Here is a 23,194-nt window from a genome sequence, read left to right on the forward strand (position 1 = left end):
AATTCCAGAATTCTGGTGGTAGAGGAAAGAGGACTGAGAGTTATTAGCCTAAAAAAAAAAAAAAAAAAAAAAAAAAAACTGGGTCTAATGATCACACCTAAAGGCTAAAGTAGGTGAGTCACTGTGAGTTTGAGGCCAGCCTGGGCTACAGAGTGAGTTCCACTAAAGTAAGACCCTGCCTCGAAATCAAATACATTTTTAAAAACTTATGAAATTACTAGAACATCCAGAATGATAAAAATCAAAGAAACTTGGGCTGGAGAGATGGTTCAGCAATTAAGGTGCTTGCCTGGCAAAGTCTAATGACCCGGGTTCAATTCCCCAGCACCCATGTGCCAGATGCACAAAGTGGAGGATGTATTTGGAATTCATTTGCAGTGGCTGGAGGCCTTGGAGTGCCCATTCTTTCTGTCTCTCTTCTCTCTCTCTGCTTACAAATAAATAAGTAAAAAATTAAAGAAATCCATAGTAGACAGGAAACCTTAGAGAACAACATATATAAACCCTTTTCAAACATGACTCCACCAGACATTATTCCCAGCATTTCTCTGGTGATAGGGAAATCAGTACTCCTCAAAGACACTTCCTCTTTATTTTGATCTAAAATGTTACCCCCATTGACCCAAAGAGCTCTATCCTGTTCTGTCAAGCCAAGTACAGATATGTCAATGAAAAGAACTCAGTGAATCAATTCTATAACAAAACAGGAAAGATTGAAAAGGAAACTAAACCTAGAGGGAAATGTGCATGGGGCAGGTGTTCACAGGACTGTGTACTGGTATGGAAAAAAACAAACCTGTACAGGGAAAGAATGTGGGCTGTAATGGCTAGAACCAAACGACCAGAACTAAAATGGACAAAAAGAAAATAATAAAACAAGAGCTGAGGGAAGATCCAGGAAGGCCAAGTGAAAATTACTCCAATTAAGCAAGATTATTTTGTATTTTAGAAAAGACAGAATGGATTTGAAAAGTAAAAGTCAGATAAATAAGCAAGTGAGGTAGCTTTAAAACCCAGTAGCTCAAAAGTTTAATGCTGGTGAATATCACTTGGATTTTATAGACCAAGTAATTAGATTCCATTGTAATGGGTAAAACACTTTTGCTGACACTTCCTGCTTTCTACTCTCTTCTTCCCATGCCCTGTGAGATACTTTACAAGACCTGAGGTGCTTGTATTATCCTTATTGAGCACCTCAAAATTCAGCTGTCAGAGGGCAAACATGGGGTAATGTAGCATGCCCAATAGCCTGCATCATTCTGGCTTCTCACCAAGACCCAAAATGGACAGGATGTGGTCACACTGCAGAAATGGCTCCTGCTTAGCTGTGGAAAACAGCCAGGCATTATGCTGATGCACAGATTTCCATCATTAGCCAACAAGACAAGGAGGTAAAATCACTGCTAATTCACCTACAAAATCATCCATCCCTTGGTATCACCACACAGGTGTGCTGTAGGGCCAAAAAAATTCCATCAGTTTCTTCCATACCCATCTGCACTTTTTCCTTTTCACTTAATTCCTAAGGTATCAAGGCCTGAGCCACTCAATCAGTCTTTTCTAGTCAGCCCCATTTTCTTCGCACTTGAGATATCACTGCCTTTAAAATGTACACCTGTCACAAATGCATTTTAAAAGTGAATAGTTATTAAACAAATTGCCAGGTTGCAGCATAATGTTATGACCCTGTTTTTCTTAATACAGAAATTAACTGAATTAATTAAAGTGGGCAGTGTTCCACTTATGGTTGTCCTCTGGCCTCTACACTCAAGTGTACACATGTGCACTAGCATACAGAATACACACACATTTTTTTTTTAAATATGAGAGAGAATTGGCACACCAGGGCCTCTAGCCACTGCAATCGAACTCCAGATGCATGAACTTATGCACATGTTACCTTGTGCACCTGACTTAATGGATTCTGGGTAGTCAAACCTGGGTCCTTAGGCTTCACAGGCATACCCCTTAACCATTAAGCCATCTCTCCAGCAGCCCCCCGATCCTACCCCCAACACACACACATTTTAAAAGTGAAACAGACTACTTACCAAAGTATCAACAATAGAAGCAGAAGATCTACAAAAGTCAAGTTACTAAATTGAATATGCTTTTATCTAAAGACTTGCAATTATAACTCTTAAAGAGCAATCAAACTCTTACAAAGAGGAAAACTCCTTAAATTAAAAGTATTAAAGAAGCTGGGCGTGGTGGCGCACACCTTTAATCCCAGCACTTGGGAGGCAGAGATAGGAGGATTGCTGAGTTTGAGGCCATCTTGAGAACAGAGAGTGAATTCTAGGTAAGCCTGAGCTACAGTGACAACCTACCTCGAAAAACAAAAACAAAAATAAAAAAAAAAAATACAACCTAACTAATTGGTGAAAATACTACTAAACTGTTAATATGTCCCATATTCTATAATCCTAGCACTTGGGAGGAAAAGGTAGGAGGATCGGCATGAGTTCAAGGCCACTCTGAGTCTACAGAATGAATTCCAAGTCTAGAGCAAGACTCTATTTCAAAAAGTAAATAAATACATTAAAAAGGACCAGAGAGATGGGATAGTGACTAAGGTGCTTGCCTACGAAGCCTAAGAACCCACGTTCAACTCTCCAGGTCCCATGTGTAAGCCAGATGCACAAGGTGATGCAAGTGTACAAGGTCACATATGAGCACAAGATGTCGCATGAGGGCTGGAAACATGGTTTAGTGGTTAAGGCATTTGCCTGTGAAGCCAAAGGACCCAGTTTCAATTCCCCAGGACCCACATAGGCCAGAAGCATAAGGTGGTACATGCATTTGGAGTTCGTTTGCAGTAGCTGAAGGCCCTGGTGTGTCCATTCTCTCCCTCCCCCCACTTTCTGAAATAAAGTTAATTTAAAAAAATTTTTTATAAAAAAAGATGTCACATGAATCTAGAGTTCTGTTACAGTGGCTGGGGGCCCTGTCATGCCAGTTCTCGTCTTGCTCTCATTCTTGTTCTCTCTCATTAAAAAAAAAAAAAAAAAAAAAAAAGGCCAGTCCATTGGACTTGTTTTATATATATATGAAACAAGCTGGGTGTGGTGGCACACTCATTTAATCCCAGCACTTGGAAGGCAAAGGTAGGAGAAATGCAGTGAATTCGAGGCCACCTGAGACTACATACTGAATTCCAGGTCAGCCTGGGCTAGAGCAAGACCCTACCTCAAAAAACAAACACACAGCCGGGCGTGGTGGCGCACGCCTTTAATCCCAACAATCGGGAGGCAGAGGTAGGAGGATCGCCATGAGTTGGAGGCCACCCTGAGACTCCATAGTGAATTCCAGGTCAGTCTGGGCCAGAGTGAAACCCTACCTTGAAAAACAAAAAAAAAAAAAAAAAAAAAAAAACACAAATAAACAAATAAACACACAAGCAAAAAAAGATAAGAAATTCGGTTTGAATAAAATGATAACAAATTGCATAAATTATTACAGGTTGAGTAACTGAATTGTTCATACAACTAAGGCCCTTCTCCAAAGAAAACATAAATAAAACTTGGGTATCAAGTTTACCCTATAGAACGTCTCCTCCTCACAGAGCCTTCCTTTGTAAATGGAACCACCTTCCATCAACCTGAGAAGATTCTCTATTTCCTTGCTGTACTCATTCCCATCAATGTTTTGTTCCTCCTGAATATATGCCTCCTTATATGTTCCTCCTTAAATATATACCTCTTTGCCATCCTTGCAGACACTCCCTTCCCACTGTACTGCCCCAAACCACTCTCTGTGACCACTACCATAATCTTCTAATTACACATGTGGTTCTGGCCAAGAGATTTCATCCTCTCAGACAGAATGATTCAGAAAAGAACATGGGCTTCTTTTGAAAATAGTTTTGTAGACCTAAGAAGGGTCTTTAACCTATGTAAGACTCAATGTGAGTAGTAGTTGCCTTGGATCCTATAAGTATTGAGACAATTATGCAAAGCATCCAATCTTAAATGGAGCCTTGCATAAAATCCAATGCTTTATTGTTTTCTTGTAAAAATGAGCAATATGCTTCTAATTATTCTGAAGATTAAATAAGATGTAACACAGCAAGCTCATTTACTACTTCCTTTCCTTTCAGTAATTCCTCATCCCCAAGATAAGTTGTGGCCACTACCCTTTCCCAATTTCATCTCTTGCACTTGACTTCACATATCTTCTCTTTTAATATAATAAATAAACTATTTAATACTAAAGACTTTCCATCCTTTCATGACTTCTCCCCTTCAAAGCTATTATTTTATGAGATTATCACATATTTCAACATGCAAATAACAATAAATTTTCAAATTTAGGATGCACCAAGTACTTATTTAGGGAATGATCAGACATAACACTCATACTCAAGAAATTCTTGTGCTCACTTCAGCAGCACATATACTAAAATTGGAACGATACAGAGATTAGCATGGCCCCTGCACAAGGATGACATGCAAATTTGTGAAGTGCTCCATATTCAAAAAGAGAAAAAGAAATTCTTGAAATGGAGAGATAGATGGCTTACCGTTTAAGGCATGTGCCTGCAAAGCCAAAGAACCCAGACTCGATTCCTTAGGGCCCATGCAAGCCAGATGAACAAGGTGGCACATGAGTCCAAAGTTCACTTGCAGCACCAAAGGCCCTAATGTGCCCTTCTCTCTGTATTTTCCCGTCTCTCTGAGAGGCTGAGGTAAGAAGATCATGAGTTTGAGGCCACCCTGAGACCACAGAAAATTCCAGGTCAGGCTGGGTTAGAGTAAGACCCTACCTCGAAAAACCAAAAAAAAAAAAAAAAGTGATTGTTGAGGTTGCTTTGCTAGTAAATAGTTTCCAAGGTATCATGCCATATCTTAGATGTTTAAATTAATTTGATAGAAAAGGTCATAATTAATTTAAGCATTTCTTCTTTTAAATGAGGAAAGTTAAAGTAATAACATAGGATACTGAATTAAGTCTTAAATCTCTCTTCAAAACAGAAATCTGGGAATTTTTCATATGATTTTGTGACTTAGAATTTGTAGATAAGAACCTAAGTCTTTCTAAATTTTGTTTGTTTGTTTTGCTTTGTTTTTTGACGTAGGGTCTCACTCTAGCTCAGGCTGACCTGGGATTCACTATGTAGTCTCAGGGTGGCCTCAAACTCACTACCATCCTCCTACCTCTGCCTCCCAAGTGCTGGGATTAAAGGTGTGTACCACCATGCCTGGCAGTCTTTCTAAATTTAACAAAAAAAAATCCAGGTAATTTAATTACTCTAATCAGGTCCTAAATGTTTACTTAAATGTTTACTTGTGTAATGATGTAATGACAGACCTGAAAAAGTATAAAAGTTGTTCCAAGAAGAAAAGTTAGTGCCCAGAATGTCATTCTTTAGCAGATGGTGGCTATTCTTGGTGTCAGACTTGAGCAAATGAACCAGAAAATGAGTTAAAGACTCTTAGTGCACTATCTAGGGTAACCTAGCTGCAAAAACCTTAAGAGGCTGTCACAGGATGTGTTTTCTAAAATACAGTAGTGCTGAATCATTCCTCTCAAAATGATTTTTTAAACTGAGTGTTTTAAATTTCAATAATTTTACTTATTTGTTTAAGAGAGAAAGAGACAGGGACTGGATGGACACCCCAGTGCCTCCTGAGGCTACAAACTAACTCCATATGTATGTGCCACTTTGTGCATCTGGCTTTCAGTGGATACCGGGGAACGGAACCCAGACCATCAGGTTTTGCAGGCTAGCACCTTTAACTGATAAGCCATTGCTCCAGCCCCCAATTTCAGTCATTTATTTTTCTTCTCTTATTTTTTTTCAAAGTAGGGCCTCGTTTGAGCCCAGGCTAGCCTAGAAGTCACAATGTAGCCTCAGGGTGGCCTCAAAGTCATTCAATCCTCCTAACTTTGCCTCCCAAGTGCTGGGTTCAGCCACTTTTAAGTAAAATAAAACTTTTAGATTTAAAACAGTATATTCCTAAGGATGTATATTTTTAGTTTATGTATTTATTTATGAGAGCGCTAGGGAGATTAGGTGTACCAGGGGCTCCAACCACTGCAAATGAACCCCAGATACATGCACCACCATGTGCATCCAGCTTACATGGGCTCTGGAGAATCAAACCTGGGTTCTAAGGCTTCGCAGGTAAGCACCTTAACTCCTAAGCCATCTCTCTAGCCCTATTTTTAGTTTTCAGATAATTTTAGAGCCATGAATTCTTCAAAATGCCATTTGGATGTGGATAAAAGACACATAGTATGGTGGCACGCGCCTTTAATCCCAGCAATTGTGAAGCAAAGATAGATTGCTGTGAGTTTGAGGTCACCATGAGACTACATAGTGAATGGTCAGCCTGGGCTACAGTGAGACCATGCCTGCCTCTGCCCCCCAAAAAAGACCCACAGTGTTGATTTGCACACAGAAGCATACAGCCAGGCCCTGAGCGTAAGTGGGCAGGTGTGCATTTCAGCCACTGAAGAGTGAGCATTATTTGTGAAACCATAAAGCCATGGTCAGGCATTTGAGTGTACATGATGCTTTGCCTAGCTGTCCACAGTATAGTGAAGAGAATATTACCATTACATCAGAAGTTAGTTTTTTCAGATCCTTTATGATTTCAAGTGTGTTTCTTTGTGAACACACTTATAGCAAAGCCCTCAACAATACTGGGCAAGTCCAAAAAGCAACTGGGCTAAGGGAAGAAATTTTTTTTTTTTTTTTTTTTTTTTTTTTGGTTTTTCAAGGTAGGGTCTCACTCTGGTCCAGGCTGACCTGGAATTAACTCTGTAGTCTCAGGGTGGCCTCGAACTCATGGTGATCCTCCTACCTCTGCCTCCCAAGTGCTGGGATTAAAGGCGTGCGCCACCACGCCCGGCTTAAGGGAAGAAATATTGAGAAAAAAAATTATTAAACTCATTGATTTTGCACATCTCCAGGCAAAACTGCTCTCCTGCATTACTATCATACTAGCACCTAGCTCTGCTACTAAATTAAAAACCAATGCCTCACTTGAACTTAATGCCATGATTTTCTGTACAAATCCCCACTCTAGATATTTTAAGGAACCATATTTGTTCAAAGAACCTAGAAATAGCCCAAATATATCTTTAGTAGCTTTTATAGTTATAATGCATTAATATTATTTTCTATGTTTCTATAATGTATAATTTTATATTTTCCTGATAATGAACAAAACTTTTTGAAAACTCAGGGCATTAAAAAATGTTTCACCTGCTAGAGGAAAAAGTAGGGGAAACCCTTCAACATATTGGTCTTGGCAAAGACTTTCTGAATACAACCCCAATTGCTCAGGCAATAAAACCACAGATTAACCACTGGGACCTAATGAAATTACAAAGATTTTGCACCGCAAAGGACACAGTGAAAAAAGCAAAGAGGCAACCTACAGAATGGGAAAAAATCTTCGCCAGCTATGTATCTGATAGAGGATTAATATCTAGGATATACAAAGAACTCAAAAAGTTAACTAATAAGGAATCAAACAAGCCAATCAAAAAATGGGCTAAGGAGCTAAATAGAGAGTTCTCAAAGGAAGAAATACGAATGGCATATAAGCACCTAAAAAAATGTTCTACGTCACTAGTCATCAGGGAAATGCAGATTAAAACTACATTGAGATTCCATCTCACTCCTGTCAGATTGGCCACCATCATGAAAACAAATGATCATAAATGTTGGCGGGGATGTGGAAAAAAAGGAACCCTTCTGCACTGCTGGTGGGAATGCAATCTGGTCCAGCCATTGTGGAAAACAGTGTGGAGGTTCCTAAAGCAGCTAGAGATTGATCTACCATATGACCCAGCTATAGCACTCCTAGGCATATATCCAAAGGACTCATCTCATTTCCTTAGAAGTACATGCTCAACCATGTTTATTGCTGCTCAATTTATAATAGCTGGGAAATGGAACCAGCCTAGATGTCCCTCAACAGATGAGTGGATAATGAAGATGTGGTACATTTATACAATGGAGTTCTACTCAGCGGTAAAGAAAAATGAAGTTATGAAATTTGCAGAAAAATGGATGGACCTGGAAAGTATTATACTAAGTCAGGTAACCCAGGCCCAAAAAGCCAAGCGCCACATGTTCTCTCTCATATGGGGATCCTAGCTACAGATGACTGGGCTTCTGCGTGAGAATGAAAATACTTAGTAGCAGAGGCCAGTAAGTTGAAAAGGAGACATAAAGGGTGGAGAAAGGAAGGGAGGAGGATACTTAATAGGTTGATATTGTATATATGTAATTACAATGTTTGTAATGGGGAGGTAATATGATTGAGAATGGAATTTCAAACGGGAAAGTGTGGGGGTGGGGAGGGAGGGAATTACCATGGGATATATTTTATAATCATGGAAAATGTTAATAAAAATTAAAAAAAAAAATGTTTCACATGCTGATGAAGAAACTGGCCTTCTGAACCTCGGGGCATGCCAGCTGTGCTCGTCACACTGTCCAAGTCTGGACAGAAGCTGATGTTAACCTGTAAAGGAGGAATGACTCTGCCCACTGTGGGTGCATCTTCAGCTTGTCTGGAATCCAGTGGAACTTGACATGTAAAAGACCAAGTGGGATTGCTTATCATGCATCTGAAGTTGTTTTATATATATAATTTTTAAAATTAAACTTTACTTTTATAGATTCTTCCCTTCCCCCCACAAAAAAGTTTTACAAAAAGACTTCTATATAACAACATAATTGGAATACCTCAGTTTGCACACTTATTTTGTGTTTACTTGAAAGTGATTCTGTTCATTTAAGTAATAACCTCAACTAAAATATACTATATTCATGATTGAAGAACAAAAATAGAGCCAGGCATGATGGTGCACGCCTTTAATGCCTGCAATCAGGAGGCAGAGGTAGGAAGATCACCATGAGTTTGGGGCCACTCTGAGACTACATAGTGAATTCCAAATCAGCCTGGGCTAGAGCCAGAGACCTTACCTGGAAAAAAAAAAAAAAAGCGGGGTGGGGGGTGGGGGGCTGGAGAGATGGCTTAGTAGTTAAGCACTTGCCTGTGAAACCTAAGAACCCTGGTCCAAGGCTCCATTCTCCAGGACTCACATAAGCCAGATGCACAAGGTGGCGCATGTGCCTGGAGTTCATTTGCAGTAGCTAGAGGCCCTGGCGTGTCCATTCTCTCTCTATCTATCTGCTTCTTTCTCTGTCTGCTCTGTCACTCAAATAAATAAATAAAAATAAACCAAAAAATTGGGAGAAAAAAAAAAAGAACAAAAATAAATGGGCATGGTGGTACACACCTTTAATCCCAGCACTTAGGAGGCAGAAGTAGGCAGATCACCAGCCTGAGACTACATAATGAATTCCAAGTCAGCTTGGGCTAAAGTGAAGCCCTACCTTGAAACCTACCCCACCCAAAAAAGAATAAAAATAAATAAATGAAAACCCCACCTTGGAAAAAAAATAACAGATCTCAGTATCAAATAATAAAATATAATAATTTTATTATCCTAACATACATTTTTATATACCTGTATACGCCAGTTTAATTAGGATTTTGTTGTTGTTGTTGTGTTTTTCAAGGTAAGGTTTACTGTATCCCAGGCTGGCCTGGAATTCACTATGTAGTCTCAAGGTGGCCTCAAACTCTTGGTGATCCTCCTACCTCTGCCTCCCAAGTGCTCCTAAGGATCCACGCCCGGCTCCTTGGCTTTTTGGGGGGTGAGAGGGTATTATTAGGAGTTTTGATTTGGAACTTTCTTTATGCTAAAAGTAACTTAAAATACATATTTTAAAACAGTATCAGGCTGGGCGTGGTGGCTCATGCCTTTAATCCCAGCACTCAGGAGGCAGAGGTAGGAGGATCACTGTGAATTTGAGGCTACCCTGAGACTACATAGTGAATTCCAGGTCAGCTTGGGCTCAAGCAAGACCCTACCTCAAAAACCAAACAAACAAAAAAAGTATCATTTGGCAAAAATAATCTTGATAAATTTTTGTTAATCTCCTGCTTTAAAACTGCTTTAAATTTTTATTTAAAAAATACAGCTGGAGCTGGACATGGTAGTGCACACCTTTAATCCTAGCACTTGGGAGGCAGAGGTAGGAGGATCACTGAGTTAGAAGACAGCCTGAAACTACAGAATGAGTTCCAGGTCAGCCTAGACTAGAGTGACACCCTACCTTGAAAAAACTAATAATAATAAAGTACTAGTGATATTTGTATTATTCTATATTAGGAAACCATTATAATATTCCTACAAAACATATGTTATTTTTCTCATTACTAGCAGTGAAACTTAAAATAGATGATCATTTCTTCACTTCCTAATTTTATTACTTTTTCTCTGACAGTAAGCAATATTTACTACTGAATACTTAATAAAAGTGTAACTTCCAGTACAAATTGATTCTTTCATAAAATATTTATTGCATACCACCTATATGCTAAGATTTATGTTAAAGACTTTGGTTCATTTTATTAAGTGGAATAAGCCAAGCACAGAAAGACAAATATCTCATGATTGCATCATACAAAGAACCAAAAAAAAAAAAAAATTAGTCTCTTGCAAATAGAGAAAAAGAATGGTAGTTACCCGGGAAATTGATTGCTTGAAGGGAAGATGTTTGTTAAAAGATACATTACTACAGTTAGAGAAAAAGAATAAATTCTTTAAATTTTATTCTATAACATGGTGACTATAATGACTACATTGTATTCTTTTTTTAATTTTATTTTTATTTATTTATTTGAGAGAAATAGGCAGGTAGAGAAAGGGAGAGAGAATGGGTATACCAGGGCCTCCAGCTGCTGCAAATGAAATCCAGATGTGTGCGCCCCCTTGTGCATCTGGCTTACATGGATCCTGGGGAATCAAACCTGGGTCCTTGGGCTTTACAGGCAAGTGCCTTAACCGCTAAGCTATCCCTCCAGCTCTGTATTGTACAGAGTAGATGTTAATTATTACAACAAAAATGTTAATTGTGGCTGGGTGTGGTGGCGCACACCTTTAATCCCAGCACTGGACAGTCAGAGGTAGGAGGACTTTTGTGAGTTTGAGGCCACCCTGAGACGCCATAGTGAAGTCCAGGTCAGCATTGGCTAGAGTGAAACCCTACCTTGAAACCCCCCCCCCAAAAAAAAAAGTTAACTGTGAAGTAATACCTTTGTTAACTGGCTAGCTTCAACCATTCACAATGTACATGTATAAAAATAATTCAAAACATATTGTCCATGAAAATACAAATTTTTTTTTTCTTTTGAGGTAGGGTTTCAGTGTAGCCCAGGCTGACTTGAAATTCACTATGTAGTCTCAGGATGAGGCCTCAAACTCATGGTGATCCTCCTACCTCTGCCTCTCAAGTGCAGGGATTAAAGGCATGGGCCACCACATCCAGCTCTACAAACAATTTTATCAACTTCATTCATACATACATACATACATACACACATACATACATACATACATACATGAATGAATGATACTCTGCCTTAAAAATTCACGGCCCCCCACTCAAGCCAAAATAAACCCTTTCCTCTTGGTAAAAAAAAAAAAAAAAAAAAAAAAAATTCACGGCCTACTAAGGAAAAAGACAATTGCATTAAGGTGTATTATGCTGGATAAGTGCAACAGCATAGATATATCCCTAGAAGGAGTTTAAATTAAGCAGGAAAGTATGTTAATAGTTATACTTCAGGTCTTTAATAAGCCCACCTTTTCTTAAAAAGTTAATTGTCTAATACAGTTTGTATTTCTCTACTTTGGTAAAGCACTGTGGGTAGGTGAAAAGTAGCGTTTATATACACTGAAATTTATGTTTGATTGCTTGTTGTTCATAGTGCCTGAAAAGCCAGGTAAAATAGATTGGGTATCTTAAATAATATGTGTATCTTTATGAGTGTTTGATAGGAACTTAAAGCACATTCCTTCTTCTCTTCCCACATATTAGTCTTTAAAAGAAGGTAAATATCAAGACTAAAGAAGAGCTGGGTATGGTGGAGCACATCTTTAATTCCAGCACTCTGGGAGGTAAGGGAAACCAAGTGAGTTTGTGGCCAGGCTGGGCTACAAAGTGAGTTCCAAGTCAGCTTGGGCTAGAGTGAGGAGATCCTCTTAAAAAGCACTTGCCAGGAAAGCCAAAGGTCCCAGGTTCGATTCCCCAGAACCCATGTACAGCCAGATAGATGCTCAAGGTGGTGAATGCATTGGCAGTGTCTAGAGGTCCTGACGCCTGCCTGCTCCCCCGCCCCCGTCTCTCTCTGTCTCAAATAAATAAATAAAAAGATTTAGGGTGGCAAATGTTATTCACGGCCACTAATGACATTCTGGTTTTTTAAAAAGCACAGACATTTCAACCTGAAGGGTCTCATTTGAAAAGCAGGGCTACCCACATATTAGACATGTAGCATCCTTTCAGACCATTTGGAGGTGACTTTAATTCTCCTGGCCAGGGTGACCTCGTAAGACTTAAAAGCCTGGCCCACCCTGGCCTAGGGTGAAATGAAGGCACTGAGATCACCCAGCAAGCTCCTTTTTTGCTTTTACAACACCCCGCACGACAAGAATAACTAAAGCCCAGCAGCATGGACCTGGACCAGCCTTAGTCAAACGGGATTGGTGAGCTCTCCTGACAATCTTAGCAGAGGTACCAGGTTCTACCGTCCTGCAATTGTGGGTCCTCAGGCGCAAACCTTCTCATGAAATGGGTGGATTATGGGATCGTCACTGGCACCTGGGTTTGAAAAACAACAGCAGTTCGTGAAGTTTGATTTGCATATCGCACTCCAGCTCGCCACCCTAACCGCGAGGACCGGGGCTCAGAGACTCTCCCACCCCACGCACGCTACACAATCTTCGAATTCCAGGCTCATTCATCTCTCTACCGGGGTGCAACAATGGACTCCTTCAGAATTCTCCAGTCAACAAAGGGCTCTAAGACGAGGTCGTTCGGGCCACCGCGCTACCTGCGGCCCGGGTGCGGAGCGGGTGCCGGCGGGCGCGGGCGGCTCACCTCTTTCAGCTGCTCCAGCTCCCGCCGGAGGCCGTCGCACTCGGCCTCCAGCTCGTCGTACTGCTGCTTGAGGGTCAGCTTCTCCTCCAGCACCACCAGCCCGTACTCCGCGGCCTGGATCTTCTCGTGGGTCGTCTCGGTGAGCTCCTTGCTCAGCCTCTCGATCTCGCTCCGGTAGTGATCCACCGCCCTCGGTCCCTCCTCTGCGGCCATAGCCCCGGCTGGCGGGGGCGGGGCGGGGTGCAAAGCGGGCGGAGGAAGGGAAAGCGAGTGGCGTTGGAAGGGCAAAAACGGGGGAGGGGACGCCCTGCCTGGATGAACGGACAGGCAGCGCAATCCCCCGGCGGCGGCCACACTGCCGAGGCGGCGGCGCGGAGACCGCGGGGGACCGCGGCGAGGGGCGCCGGCCCGGGGATCAGCAGCCCAGCGGCACGGCCCGTCCCGCGCGTCCTCCGAGGTCCGCCATGCCGCCCGCCGCCTCTCGGCCGCCCGCCCGCGCCCGGCTCGCTGGGCCCTGCGGCAGCCGGCGCAGAGCGACGCGGCGCCCAGCGATCCCGAGGCCCGGCGCAGGGGCGGGGAGAGGGAGAGGGCGGAGCGCCCCGGACGCCCGCGGCGCCGCCCCGCCGGTGCTGGGGAGGGGCGGGGCGTGCGGGGGGCGGCGGCCGCGGAGAGACGCCCGCGGGGCGCGCGCTGAGGGCCGGGCCGGCGCGCGCTGAGGGCAGGGACTGGCTGCCCGGCCCGCTCGCCGCGGGGAACGGCGCCCGACGAGGCACAGCCTTCTTCGTTCCGGGGCTCCAGCGCCTCTCTGAGTCTTCCACGCCTGCAGCGACGCTGCTTTTCCGAGGCCTGTTAGTGCCCCTCAGACGGCCCTGCGCCCCGCCTGGCCTCCTACTGACATTCTACCCAAGAACCTTACTGTCCTTTCTAGACAAGCTTCACTGGGCATTGCTCACCCTCATCCAACTTTCTCTGTATTAACCTAATCAAAGAATTGTCTGCTCAGAAAAATATTGCCGTAACATGGACCACAGACATGGCTTGGGGGGTTAAGGTGCTTGCCTGCAAAGCCAAGAGACCTAGGTTCCATGTCCCAGGACCCACATAAGCCAGCTACACAAGGTAATGCATGTATCTGGAGTCCTCTTGCAGGGGCTTAAGGCCCTGTGGGATATTGTTTACAATCATGGGAAGTTGTTAATTATAAAAATACATATCTTTTAATGAAATTTTTAAAAAAGATTTTTAGACTATTACAAGAACGTGTGCAGGCCCAGTAAGTGTCTAGGTGCTGGGTTTTTTTGTTTGTTTCTTTGTTTTTTGTTTTTCCAGGTAGGGTCTCACTACTCTAGTCCAAGCAGACCTGGAATTCACTATGTAGTCTCAGGATGGCCTCGAACTCACTGCAATCCTCCTACCTCTGCTTCCTGAGTGCTGGGATTAAAGGCATGCACCACTGTGCCCGGCTTAATTCTCTTTATAAAGTATCGAACATGCCCTTCTAAAAATATATTCTGTGTATAAAAGAGTTCTTGAGACAGTGTTGCACACACTCTTCTGAGTCTGTTACATGCATCCTTTCCAATCCCAGCAACTTTTTGATATCAGCACCACTACCTCATCTCATAGATGTGAAAAGAAGGCCACAGGGAGGTTGAATGATTTGCCCAGTCAGATAAGTTTTAAACTGTGAAGACAAAATTTGATTTATAACTCCAGAGCCCTACACTGGATCGTTATGTTGCCTTCATCTTTACTCCTGCCAACCTTATGTAGTCGATGGATCCAGAGGCAGGGTGACAGAGGAAGAGTTTTATTAGCAACAAGATGGCAGACTTTCACCAAGGACCATCTTATCCCTGACCCTCAGAGTCATATGGTTTTCTTCTGTGTGTACGTATGTGTGGTGTGCACGTGGCATTTATGATGTATGTACATTCACGGAGGCCAGAAGAGAACATTGGGTGGCCCCCTTCATGGTCCGGAAGCTTATGTTCTTTGTATGTGGAGGGGTAAAGTAAGCATATGGTGTAATGTGTGGTATATACACACGTGTGTGCTGATGCATACGACACTTGCATGTGCTTGCAGAGGCCAGAGGAGAATGAAGGGTGTCTTTCTCTTATCACTCATCTGCATATTTCCTTCAGACAGGTCTCTCTCCATCTCCCTGGAACTGCCGTCAGTCAGTAGTCCCAGTGGTTCTCCCACTCGGTTCCCATGGGCTGGGCTTATAGATGTGGAAAGCCATCTTTTCACGGGGGTTCCAGAGAGTCAGACTGGTAGTCTCAGGCCCCCTCAGGCTCTCATGCACAATTGTACAGGAAGGGCACTTGACAAATGAGCCATCTCTCCAGCTCTTTCTATGATTTTTGTTGTTGTTTTCTCGAAGTAAGGTCTCACTCTAGCCCACGCTAACCTGGAATTTACTATGTAGTCTCAGGGTGGCCTCAAACTCACAGCGCTCCTCCTGAGTGCTGGGATTAAAGGCACGTGTCATCACACCTGGGCATTTCTATGATTTTTTTTTCTTAAGGTACCATTTGTGAACCTGCCTAAGAAGGTGCCTATACTGTCCAGTGTTTTTTAAAGTAGCCTCCTCTAGAGTATGGGATGTGTTCATCTTATCACTTCACATACAGCAGAGAGCTGCACTCCAGTGGATATAAAGAAGACATAAATGACCAGAGTTTCTGTGTTAATTAAAGTTGCTTACATCTGTGTTTTGTTATGATCAGCAGTTATGGCAAAAATCCCTTCAGGCACAACATTCTGGTAACTTGGAACTAGGGATTGCTCACAGAGGATTTGTGCCTTTGTAGCTAAGGTTGGTGTGCAGTTAATCTATAAAAGATAGAGATCAGGGCAGGAGAGATGGCTTAGCAGTTAAGCGCTTGCCTGTGAAGCCTAAGGACCCCAGTTCGAGGCTCGATTCCCCAGGACCCACGTTAGCCAGATGCACAAACAAGGGGGTGCATGCATGTGGAGTTCATTTGCAGTGGCTGGAAGCCCTGGCGTGCCCATCCTCTCTCTCTCTCTCTCTCTCTCTCTCTCTCTCTCTCTCTCTCTCTCCCTCACTCTCTCTCTCTGTCCTCCTCTCTGTCACTCTCAAGTAAAGAAAAATAAGCAAAAAATAAAAATAAAAAGATAGACATCAGTGGGCAACCAATTCTTAAGAGACAGAGAAGGCAGGAGCAAGAAAAAAATCTTCTGAGAATTGGATCTTGACTGGTAAGCAGGGAAAAGCACACGGTGCTGTCAGACCTGAAGCTGTTTCTGAGGGATTGGTGGTGGTGGAGGCAGCGGTGGTGGGGTGGGGATGTGAGTGGTGAGTAGATCCAAGAAGCTCAGGAGTCTGAGGAAGGCCGATAGCCACTGCCTCAGTCATGTCCGAAGACTGCCCTAGCCTTGTCCTTCAACAAGGACGACTGTGGGCTGCAGAAGGTGATCTGGAATGGAGCAATTGCTGAGTTCCAAGCAGTTTATTGTGCCCCTTAAAAGGAGAAAGTGGCAAGATGAGCGTACAATACAGTCAGGATGGCTAAAGGTGACCCCAAGAAGCCAAAGGGCAAAATGTCTGCCTGTGCCTTCTTTGTGCAGACTTGCAGAGAAGAACATAAGAAGAAAAACCCAGGGGTCCCTGCCAATTTTGCAGTTTTCCAAGAAGTGTTCTGAGAAGTGGAAGATGATGTCCAGCAAGGGGAAATCCAAGGTTGATAAAATGGTGAAGGCAGATAAAGTGCGCTATGATCGATAAATGAAATATTACGGACCAGCTAAAGGAAGCAAAAAGAAAAAGGACCCCAATGTCCCCAAAAGGCCACCATCAGTTTTCATATTCTGTTTGGAATTCCGTCCCAAGATCAAATCCACAAACCCTGGCATCTCTACTAGAGATGTGGCCAAGAAGCGGAGCGAGATGTGGAATAACTTGAGTGACAGCAAGAAGCAGCAGCAGGTCAGCAAGGCAGCCAGGCTGAAGGACACATACAACAAGGATGTTGCAGGCTATAAGTCCAAAGGGAAGTTTGATGGTGCCAAAGTTGCCTGGGGAAAGGTGGAAGAGGAAGATGAAGAGGAGGAGGAGGAGGATGAATAAACTGCTTATCTGTCCCTTTGTGAATGCCTTAGAGCAGGGAGTGCTGTGCCTGACACATCTCTCCTGGGAGCCGTGTCTATTGTCCTCATTCGTGTCTATTGTCCTCATTCGGTTTAATCACAAAACTTGATCACGATCATACGGTAGTCTCTCAAAGTGTCAGTGGTTTGCATGAAGAGGCCATGGGTGTTTGGAGCACCCAGAAACTGTATCAAAGTTGTCCATGCTTCCAAGCATTTTTAAGATGAAAAGGCACTCTCATGTTCTCCTCACTCTGTACACTTTGCTGTTGGTATGACAAGGCATTTGGAGATGTTTCTGGCATTTTGTTTTCAACTTGTAAGGTGCTGTTAGCTCTATGGTTATAGGCTAAAAATCCTGAGTTGTCAACTGTACATATCTATAGTTTGTAAAGAGAACAAAAAGCTGAGACAAACTCTTGATGCTCCTTGTGTGGCGTGGAGCATGGGGGAGAAGCCTTTTTGAGGGGCTTGTAGCTCAGGGCGTGCACTGTGAGGCTGGACCTGTTGAAACTGCAGTGAGCATCCGTATAGCTTCAGGCTGTCTTGTTTTGTATATAGTGACATAGCATTCTGCTGAAATTCTGCGTTGTGGGAAAGGGGGTGGGGTCAGCTGGCATGAGAAGAAGTGTTTGGAGTTATTCCTTTAGTTCAGTGCAGTAGATTTTCAAACTTCATTTCTAAACTAGAACTTGTCTTTGTCAGCAAAGCAAAAGAATTACTGAATCATTGAAGTTCAAGGGCCCTCTGTACTTCAACACAGTTTGCAATATTCTGGGGTTTTTGGGGTTTTTTTTTTTTTTTGTATTTTAGAATGCTGAGATGTTTTTGAAGTTGAATAAACAGTATAACATTAAAAAGAGGGAGAGAGAGAGAAAGTGGCAAACAGATAAACCTTGAGAAATGCCAAGCTAGAATAGGTGAACTTGTGAAAGAAATTCAAACAATGAGTCAATGCCATCATCCAAACAATGTGTCTTTTGTGATGAAAGATGCATGGTGGCTAGTCACGAAATTAAGTGAAGGGTCTGTTCTGGATTTATTAAGTATATTGTGGCAAGGCAGGGCACACAAAAGTAGAATTCTAAACATAGCTACCATTGCTACAAGACTCCAATAGAAGGATCATAGTACCTGCATGAAAATGGCAGATTTGTAGCCATTTTTATGGAGGTACTTTATACTGCATTTTATGTGGCAAAGGAAAGAAAAAGAAGAAGAAAGAAAAGGTTCTGCACAGATTGCAGATTTTGGTGTTAGTACTATTTTAGCAACCAGTAGTTATATTACTGGAAGTTAAGTGAGAAGGACCTTTGTTGGGACCTTTGCTGGAAGGTGCCAGAAATTATAAAACAAATCTCGAGGTTATATTTTATTGATGTTGTTTTCTCCAGGCAGGTTCTCACCCTAGCCCAGGCTACCCTGGAATTTACCATGTACTCTGCCCCAGGAGTGCTGTGCTGCACCACCACACTTGGTGAGATTATAACTTTAAAGCTTATATCTGGAGTTTTGAAATCATAGTGATTGAACTGGCCACATGGGCAGCTACTTAACATAAATATCTACCAGTGAAAATTTTAATGCTGAAACTCCAGAACGATCTTCCTTCTTTGGAAGCTGGTGCTCAAAATAAAGAAATAGCTGAGTGTGCCACGCATGTTGGTGCACGCTTTTAGTCCCAGCACTCAGGAGGCAGAGGCAGGAGGATCACCATGAGTTTGAGGCCACCCTGAGACTACATGGTGAATTCCAGGTCAAGCCGGAGCTACAGTGAGACCCAACCTCGAAGACAAAAAAAAAAAAATTACAAAGAGCACCTAGCATTTCTAAAAGAGCTAAAAAGGTTTAAACAGTGCCAGATTCAAGTGATCATCTCCAAAAGCCAGAGGATGGAGGCTAGGAGTGGAGTGTTAATGAATTTCATGAAAGAATTAAAGAAAGGCAAATAGCAATTTCATAACTCAGGTCTCCCCAAATGAAAGAATCATTCTCAAGTTAAGACCCTTCAACAACTGATCCCATGGGTACTTCACTCCAAGTTCAGATTTCTGCACATCTACCTCAGCCAGCTGGGCAAAGGCCTACACAGCCAATTCAAACTTCTCTCTCACCTCTATCAGAGTCAACAAAAACAGCTCAGGCTCTATCATAAGGAACAGCGTCCCAAGATACTAACATTCCACTCAGTATAGTCCTACTAAGTTTAAGGAACTCCAAAAAATAATTAAATGATATTCAATTTTAATTTACTCCTGGGTGAAATACAGAGAAAGGGATCTCTCAGGAGCTCATTTCTGCTGGCCTGGTCAATGAATGGGATTTAGTAATACTGGCAGCTAATTTACAGAAAGTTGTTGAAGGCCTCAGTCAAATCTGTCACTTTCACAATGCCATCTGGTGTTGAAGGCTGAGATATTCCTGATCATGGCAAACTAATAGGATTTGCCCAGTTTAGCACCAACTAAACCAGTCCTAGAAGAGGCTACCTATGAAGATTAGACATTAAAAAAAAAGAAAAAAAGATTCCAGACATGTGTATCTCTCTGGTTTCTGTTGGCTTAAACCCCCTACTGCCAAAGAACCCAGCAATGAACATCCCTGATGTAGGATTTGGGGGTTTGTGAGGGATCCCCCAGAATTTATGAGCCTCAAGTGTTGGGTTCTCAACTACCTTTAATAAAGAAAGATGAAATAGGGCTGGAGAGATGGCTTAGCAGTTAAGGCGCATGCCTTCAAAGCTGAAGGACCCAGGTTCGATTCTTCAGATCTCGCATAAGCCAGATGCACAAGGTGGCACATGCATCTGGAGTTCCTTTCCAGTGGCTGGAGGTTCTGGCATGCCCATTGTCTCTCTCTCTCCCTCTCTCTGTCTCTTAATAAATAAATAAAAATCTTTAAAAAGAAAGATGAAATACAAATTATAATCCAGGCATGGTGGTGCACGCCTTTAATCCCAGCACTTGGGAGGCTGAGGTAGGAGGATTACCGTGAGTTCAAGGCCAACCTGAGACGAGACTACATAGTGAATTCCAGGTCAGCATGGGCTAGAGCAAGACCCTCAAAAAAAATTATGAATTATCAAGTTTATTTAGGGGGAAATCACAAATTATGGGGTTTATTTAAGGGATTGGGATTTAAGAGGAACTGAGGCTTATTAAAGTAAAGCTGTAAGCACGTGGATTTAAGATAAACCAAGGCTGTTAGCCAGGTATGGTGGCCCATATCTTTAATTCCAGCACTTGGGAGGCAAAGGTAGGAGGATCACTGTGAGTTCAAGGCCAGGCTGAGACCTCAGAGTGAATTCCCAAGTCAGCCTGGGCGAGAGTGAGACCCTACCTTGAAAAACAGAAAAAAATGAGGGGGCTAGGGAGCTACCCTCATCCAGCACTGCCACCTCCTCCCACTCCGTGTGCTGCTCCTGTGTTCCTTTGGTGCAAACCTGGTGCCTCTTTTTTTTAACAACAACTAAACTAACAACATAAAAAAAAAAAAAACCCTTCCATACCTTGTTTGATTGGAGAATTTTAGTGTTTTACATTTATCATTGTAAAACCAAGGACAATTTTATAACTTTTTTGTATGTAGCTGTTACATTGTTGTGCCAAGACCCCTGACCAGGAGCCAAGACCCCCGGTCACCCAAGAGTCACCCAGAGAACCGCCAAAGAAGCCGAGACACTTGAATGTAAAAGCAACAGGTTTCTTTATTGCAGGCCTAGGCCTGGGCTCTGTCCACACAGTCCGGCACAGTGGTAGTGAGGGAGAGAGCCCCTTTCTTTAGGGGGAAGGGGCTCATATAGGAATTCGAACAAAGAAGTAGGGGATAGATACATGATTAGGTGATTTAAACAGTTCTGATTGGCTTGGAGTTTCGTCGGGCAAAGTTGGGGCAGGAGCTAGAGTTGGGGGCAGGAGCTAGGGGCACTCCAGGAAGATGAGGTAATCTCCATTGTGATTGGCTAAGCAAGCAGTGGTACATTACAACTTTTGAGATGATAGGTTTCTTATCTAAGCAGGTGGTTGGAGGCCAGAGGCGCCCACAGTGTAGTGTTTCTGCAATGTCCTTGAAGCGGAGATGCCTCAGAAACGTTAGGGGGAAAGGCAGCAGTTGAGCAAGCAAGCAAAGTTTACAGAAGCAAAAGTCAGCACATTAGCCAGCTAGTTCTCTATATAAGTCAGACCTGGGCCTTTTTTACTTAAAATGGTTATATTTGGTCTCTCAACATGTAGAGCAATCCATCTTTAAGAAGAGATAAATTACTCTAAAAAATGAAGCCTAGATAGTTTTCCCTTCAAGTCAAACATCTTACTGTTTAAATAAACTTCTTGTTTAAAAAAAAAAAAAAAGGATGGAGAGATGGCTTAGCACTTAAGGCACTTGCATGCAAAGCCTAAGGACCCATGTTAAACTCTCCAGATCCCATGTAAACCAGACACACAAAGGTAAGGCAAGTGCAAGGTTGCACATACTCACTAGATGGCACAAGCATCTGGAATTTAATTGCAGTGGCTGAGGCCCTGGCCAGCCAATTCTCTCTCACACTCTCTCTGTCTCTCTCTGTCTCTCCCTCTTTCTCCAAAAATAAAATAAAAAACAGAGAAAGACAGAAACTGAGGCTTTTAAAGAGAGATTATAGTAGAGCTGTTATGCCCAGTTCTCCGCACCCCCAGTGACCACCAAAGACAAACAAATAGGTATGCAAAGGCAAGGAGCTTTATTTTGGGCTTAAGCTCGGACTCTTGACTTCACCAGCACTGTGGATCCATACAAGAGCCCTGGATAGCAGGAGGGTAGGGTTTTTATAGGGATTTGAACAAAGAAGAAGGGGATGGGTACATGATTGATTTAAACAGCAACTGCACTTGTACTCTTCTGATTGGGGTGCATGCATCTGGAGTTCGTTTGCAGTGGCTGGAAGCCCTGGCATGCCCATTCTCTCTCTCTCTTATCTGCCTCTTTCTCTCTCTCTCTCTGTCATTCTCAAATAAATTAAAAAAAAAAAAAAGAACAACAAAAAAAGGAATCTGTAACAATTGCTGACAATCATCCCAAGTTGGTAGGTGGGTAAAGATAATGGAATCCAGAAGATCAATAAGCCCCTGTGGTTTCTTGGAGAATTTAGGAGTCTGCATTTTCCAGTTATATATATCACTGGTGGCGAATGGCCAGTAGTGATGCTGCTGGTACCATCCTGGTCTGGGGGTCCCATAACCTGGAGGGGAAGCATTGTGACCTCTGGGTCTGGGGGTAGACTCCAGGGGGCACTACTACAGGTGTGGGGAGGGCTAGGTACAGTTGGGGGTTGGGCTGTTGGTGGTGGGTCCTGAGATTGAGGATCTGTAGGCAGAGGCGGGTTTATAGGTGGAGGAGGGTAAGGAGGAGGAAAGATTAACTCTCCTCCCTGGGATTTGGAAGCACAGGATGTAAGGGAGCAGAGGGAGGAGAGGAAGGGGAGTCATATTCATTTTTTTTCTTCACCATCAGAACAGTAGTGGTCTCCTGTGGAGGGGGAAGAAAAGGTTTAACCTAAGAGGGGGGTTCTTCCACCAGAGCCTGCCAAACCAGGATAAAAGGGATATGGTCTGGATGGCCATGAGGTTCTTAGAAGATGTTTTTCTGGACTTGCTGTATAGTCGGTAGGTGGAAGGTGTCCTCTAGTTGCCAACCCACATTAAAGGTGGGCCATTCATTCCTGCAGAGAACAATGAGTTTATTTTTCTTTATCTTTATGGTAAAGCTATGAGCTCTAAAGTTAACATCCTGAAAATGGTTCATCACTAAAGAAAGTGGGGTAGTCTGTGTCTGTCCCATCAGTCCAATCACACAAACAGTAATTCCAACAAAGAACAGAACAAAGAGACAGCAAAAGAGTAAGAGTTCAGCTGGCTAGCAACTACAAAACCAAATGAGACCACAGCATCTCACCGGTCTGTGGTAGCGACCCACATTGTCTCTACAAATGGAGGATGAAAGCCCTCCCGACAGGCCTGGGGTACCCAGGACCTGCCTTCTGAACAGAGTGGCCTCCAGGGGCGCATCTGCCTCAACCACAATTTTCTAATGAACAGAAGAATGAAGGACAAGTTTTCAGGAAAGACA

General features: G+C 43.0%; 1 protein-coding gene, 1 non-coding gene and 2 pseudogenes across 8 annotated transcripts in view; 3 read left to right on the forward strand and 1 right to left on the reverse strand.

The window, feature by feature from the left end:
- Nucleotides 1-13,355, reverse strand: part of Bicd1 (BICD cargo adaptor 1) — a 226,762-nt gene extending 213,407 nt beyond the window's left edge. For 4 of the 7 annotated variants that reach the window (XM_045139440.1, XM_004664403.2, XM_045139439.1 and 1 more), the window contains exon 1: nt 12,977-13,354. In XM_045139440.1, the coding sequence (XP_044995375.1) occupies nt 12,977-13,189 (213 nt within the window). In that variant the 5' untranslated portion in view covers nt 13,190-13,354. Of the gene's footprint in view, nt 1-12,976 lie in introns of all 7 variants that reach the window. The other 3 variants (XM_045139438.1, XM_045139437.1, XM_045139436.1) reach the window with 1 other exon arrangement.
- On the forward strand, nt 4,375-4,478 carry LOC123456441. Its single transcript, XR_006634540.1, has one exon. It is a non-coding gene; the product is annotated as a U6 spliceosomal RNA (small nuclear RNA).
- Nucleotides 13,356-14,949: 1,594 nt separating the features above from the next.
- Nucleotides 14,950-19,560, forward strand: LOC101607957 (annotated as a pseudogene).
- On the forward strand, nt 16,511-17,072 carry LOC101598209 (annotated as a pseudogene).
- Nucleotides 19,561-23,194: the final 3,634 nt, after the last annotated feature.

This window comes from Jaculus jaculus, chromosome 22, assembly GCF_020740685.1.
Source record: "Jaculus jaculus isolate mJacJac1 chromosome 22, mJacJac1.mat.Y.cur, whole genome shotgun sequence".
In the NCBI taxonomy this organism is placed as follows: domain Eukaryota; kingdom Metazoa; phylum Chordata; class Mammalia; order Rodentia; family Dipodidae; genus Jaculus; species Jaculus jaculus.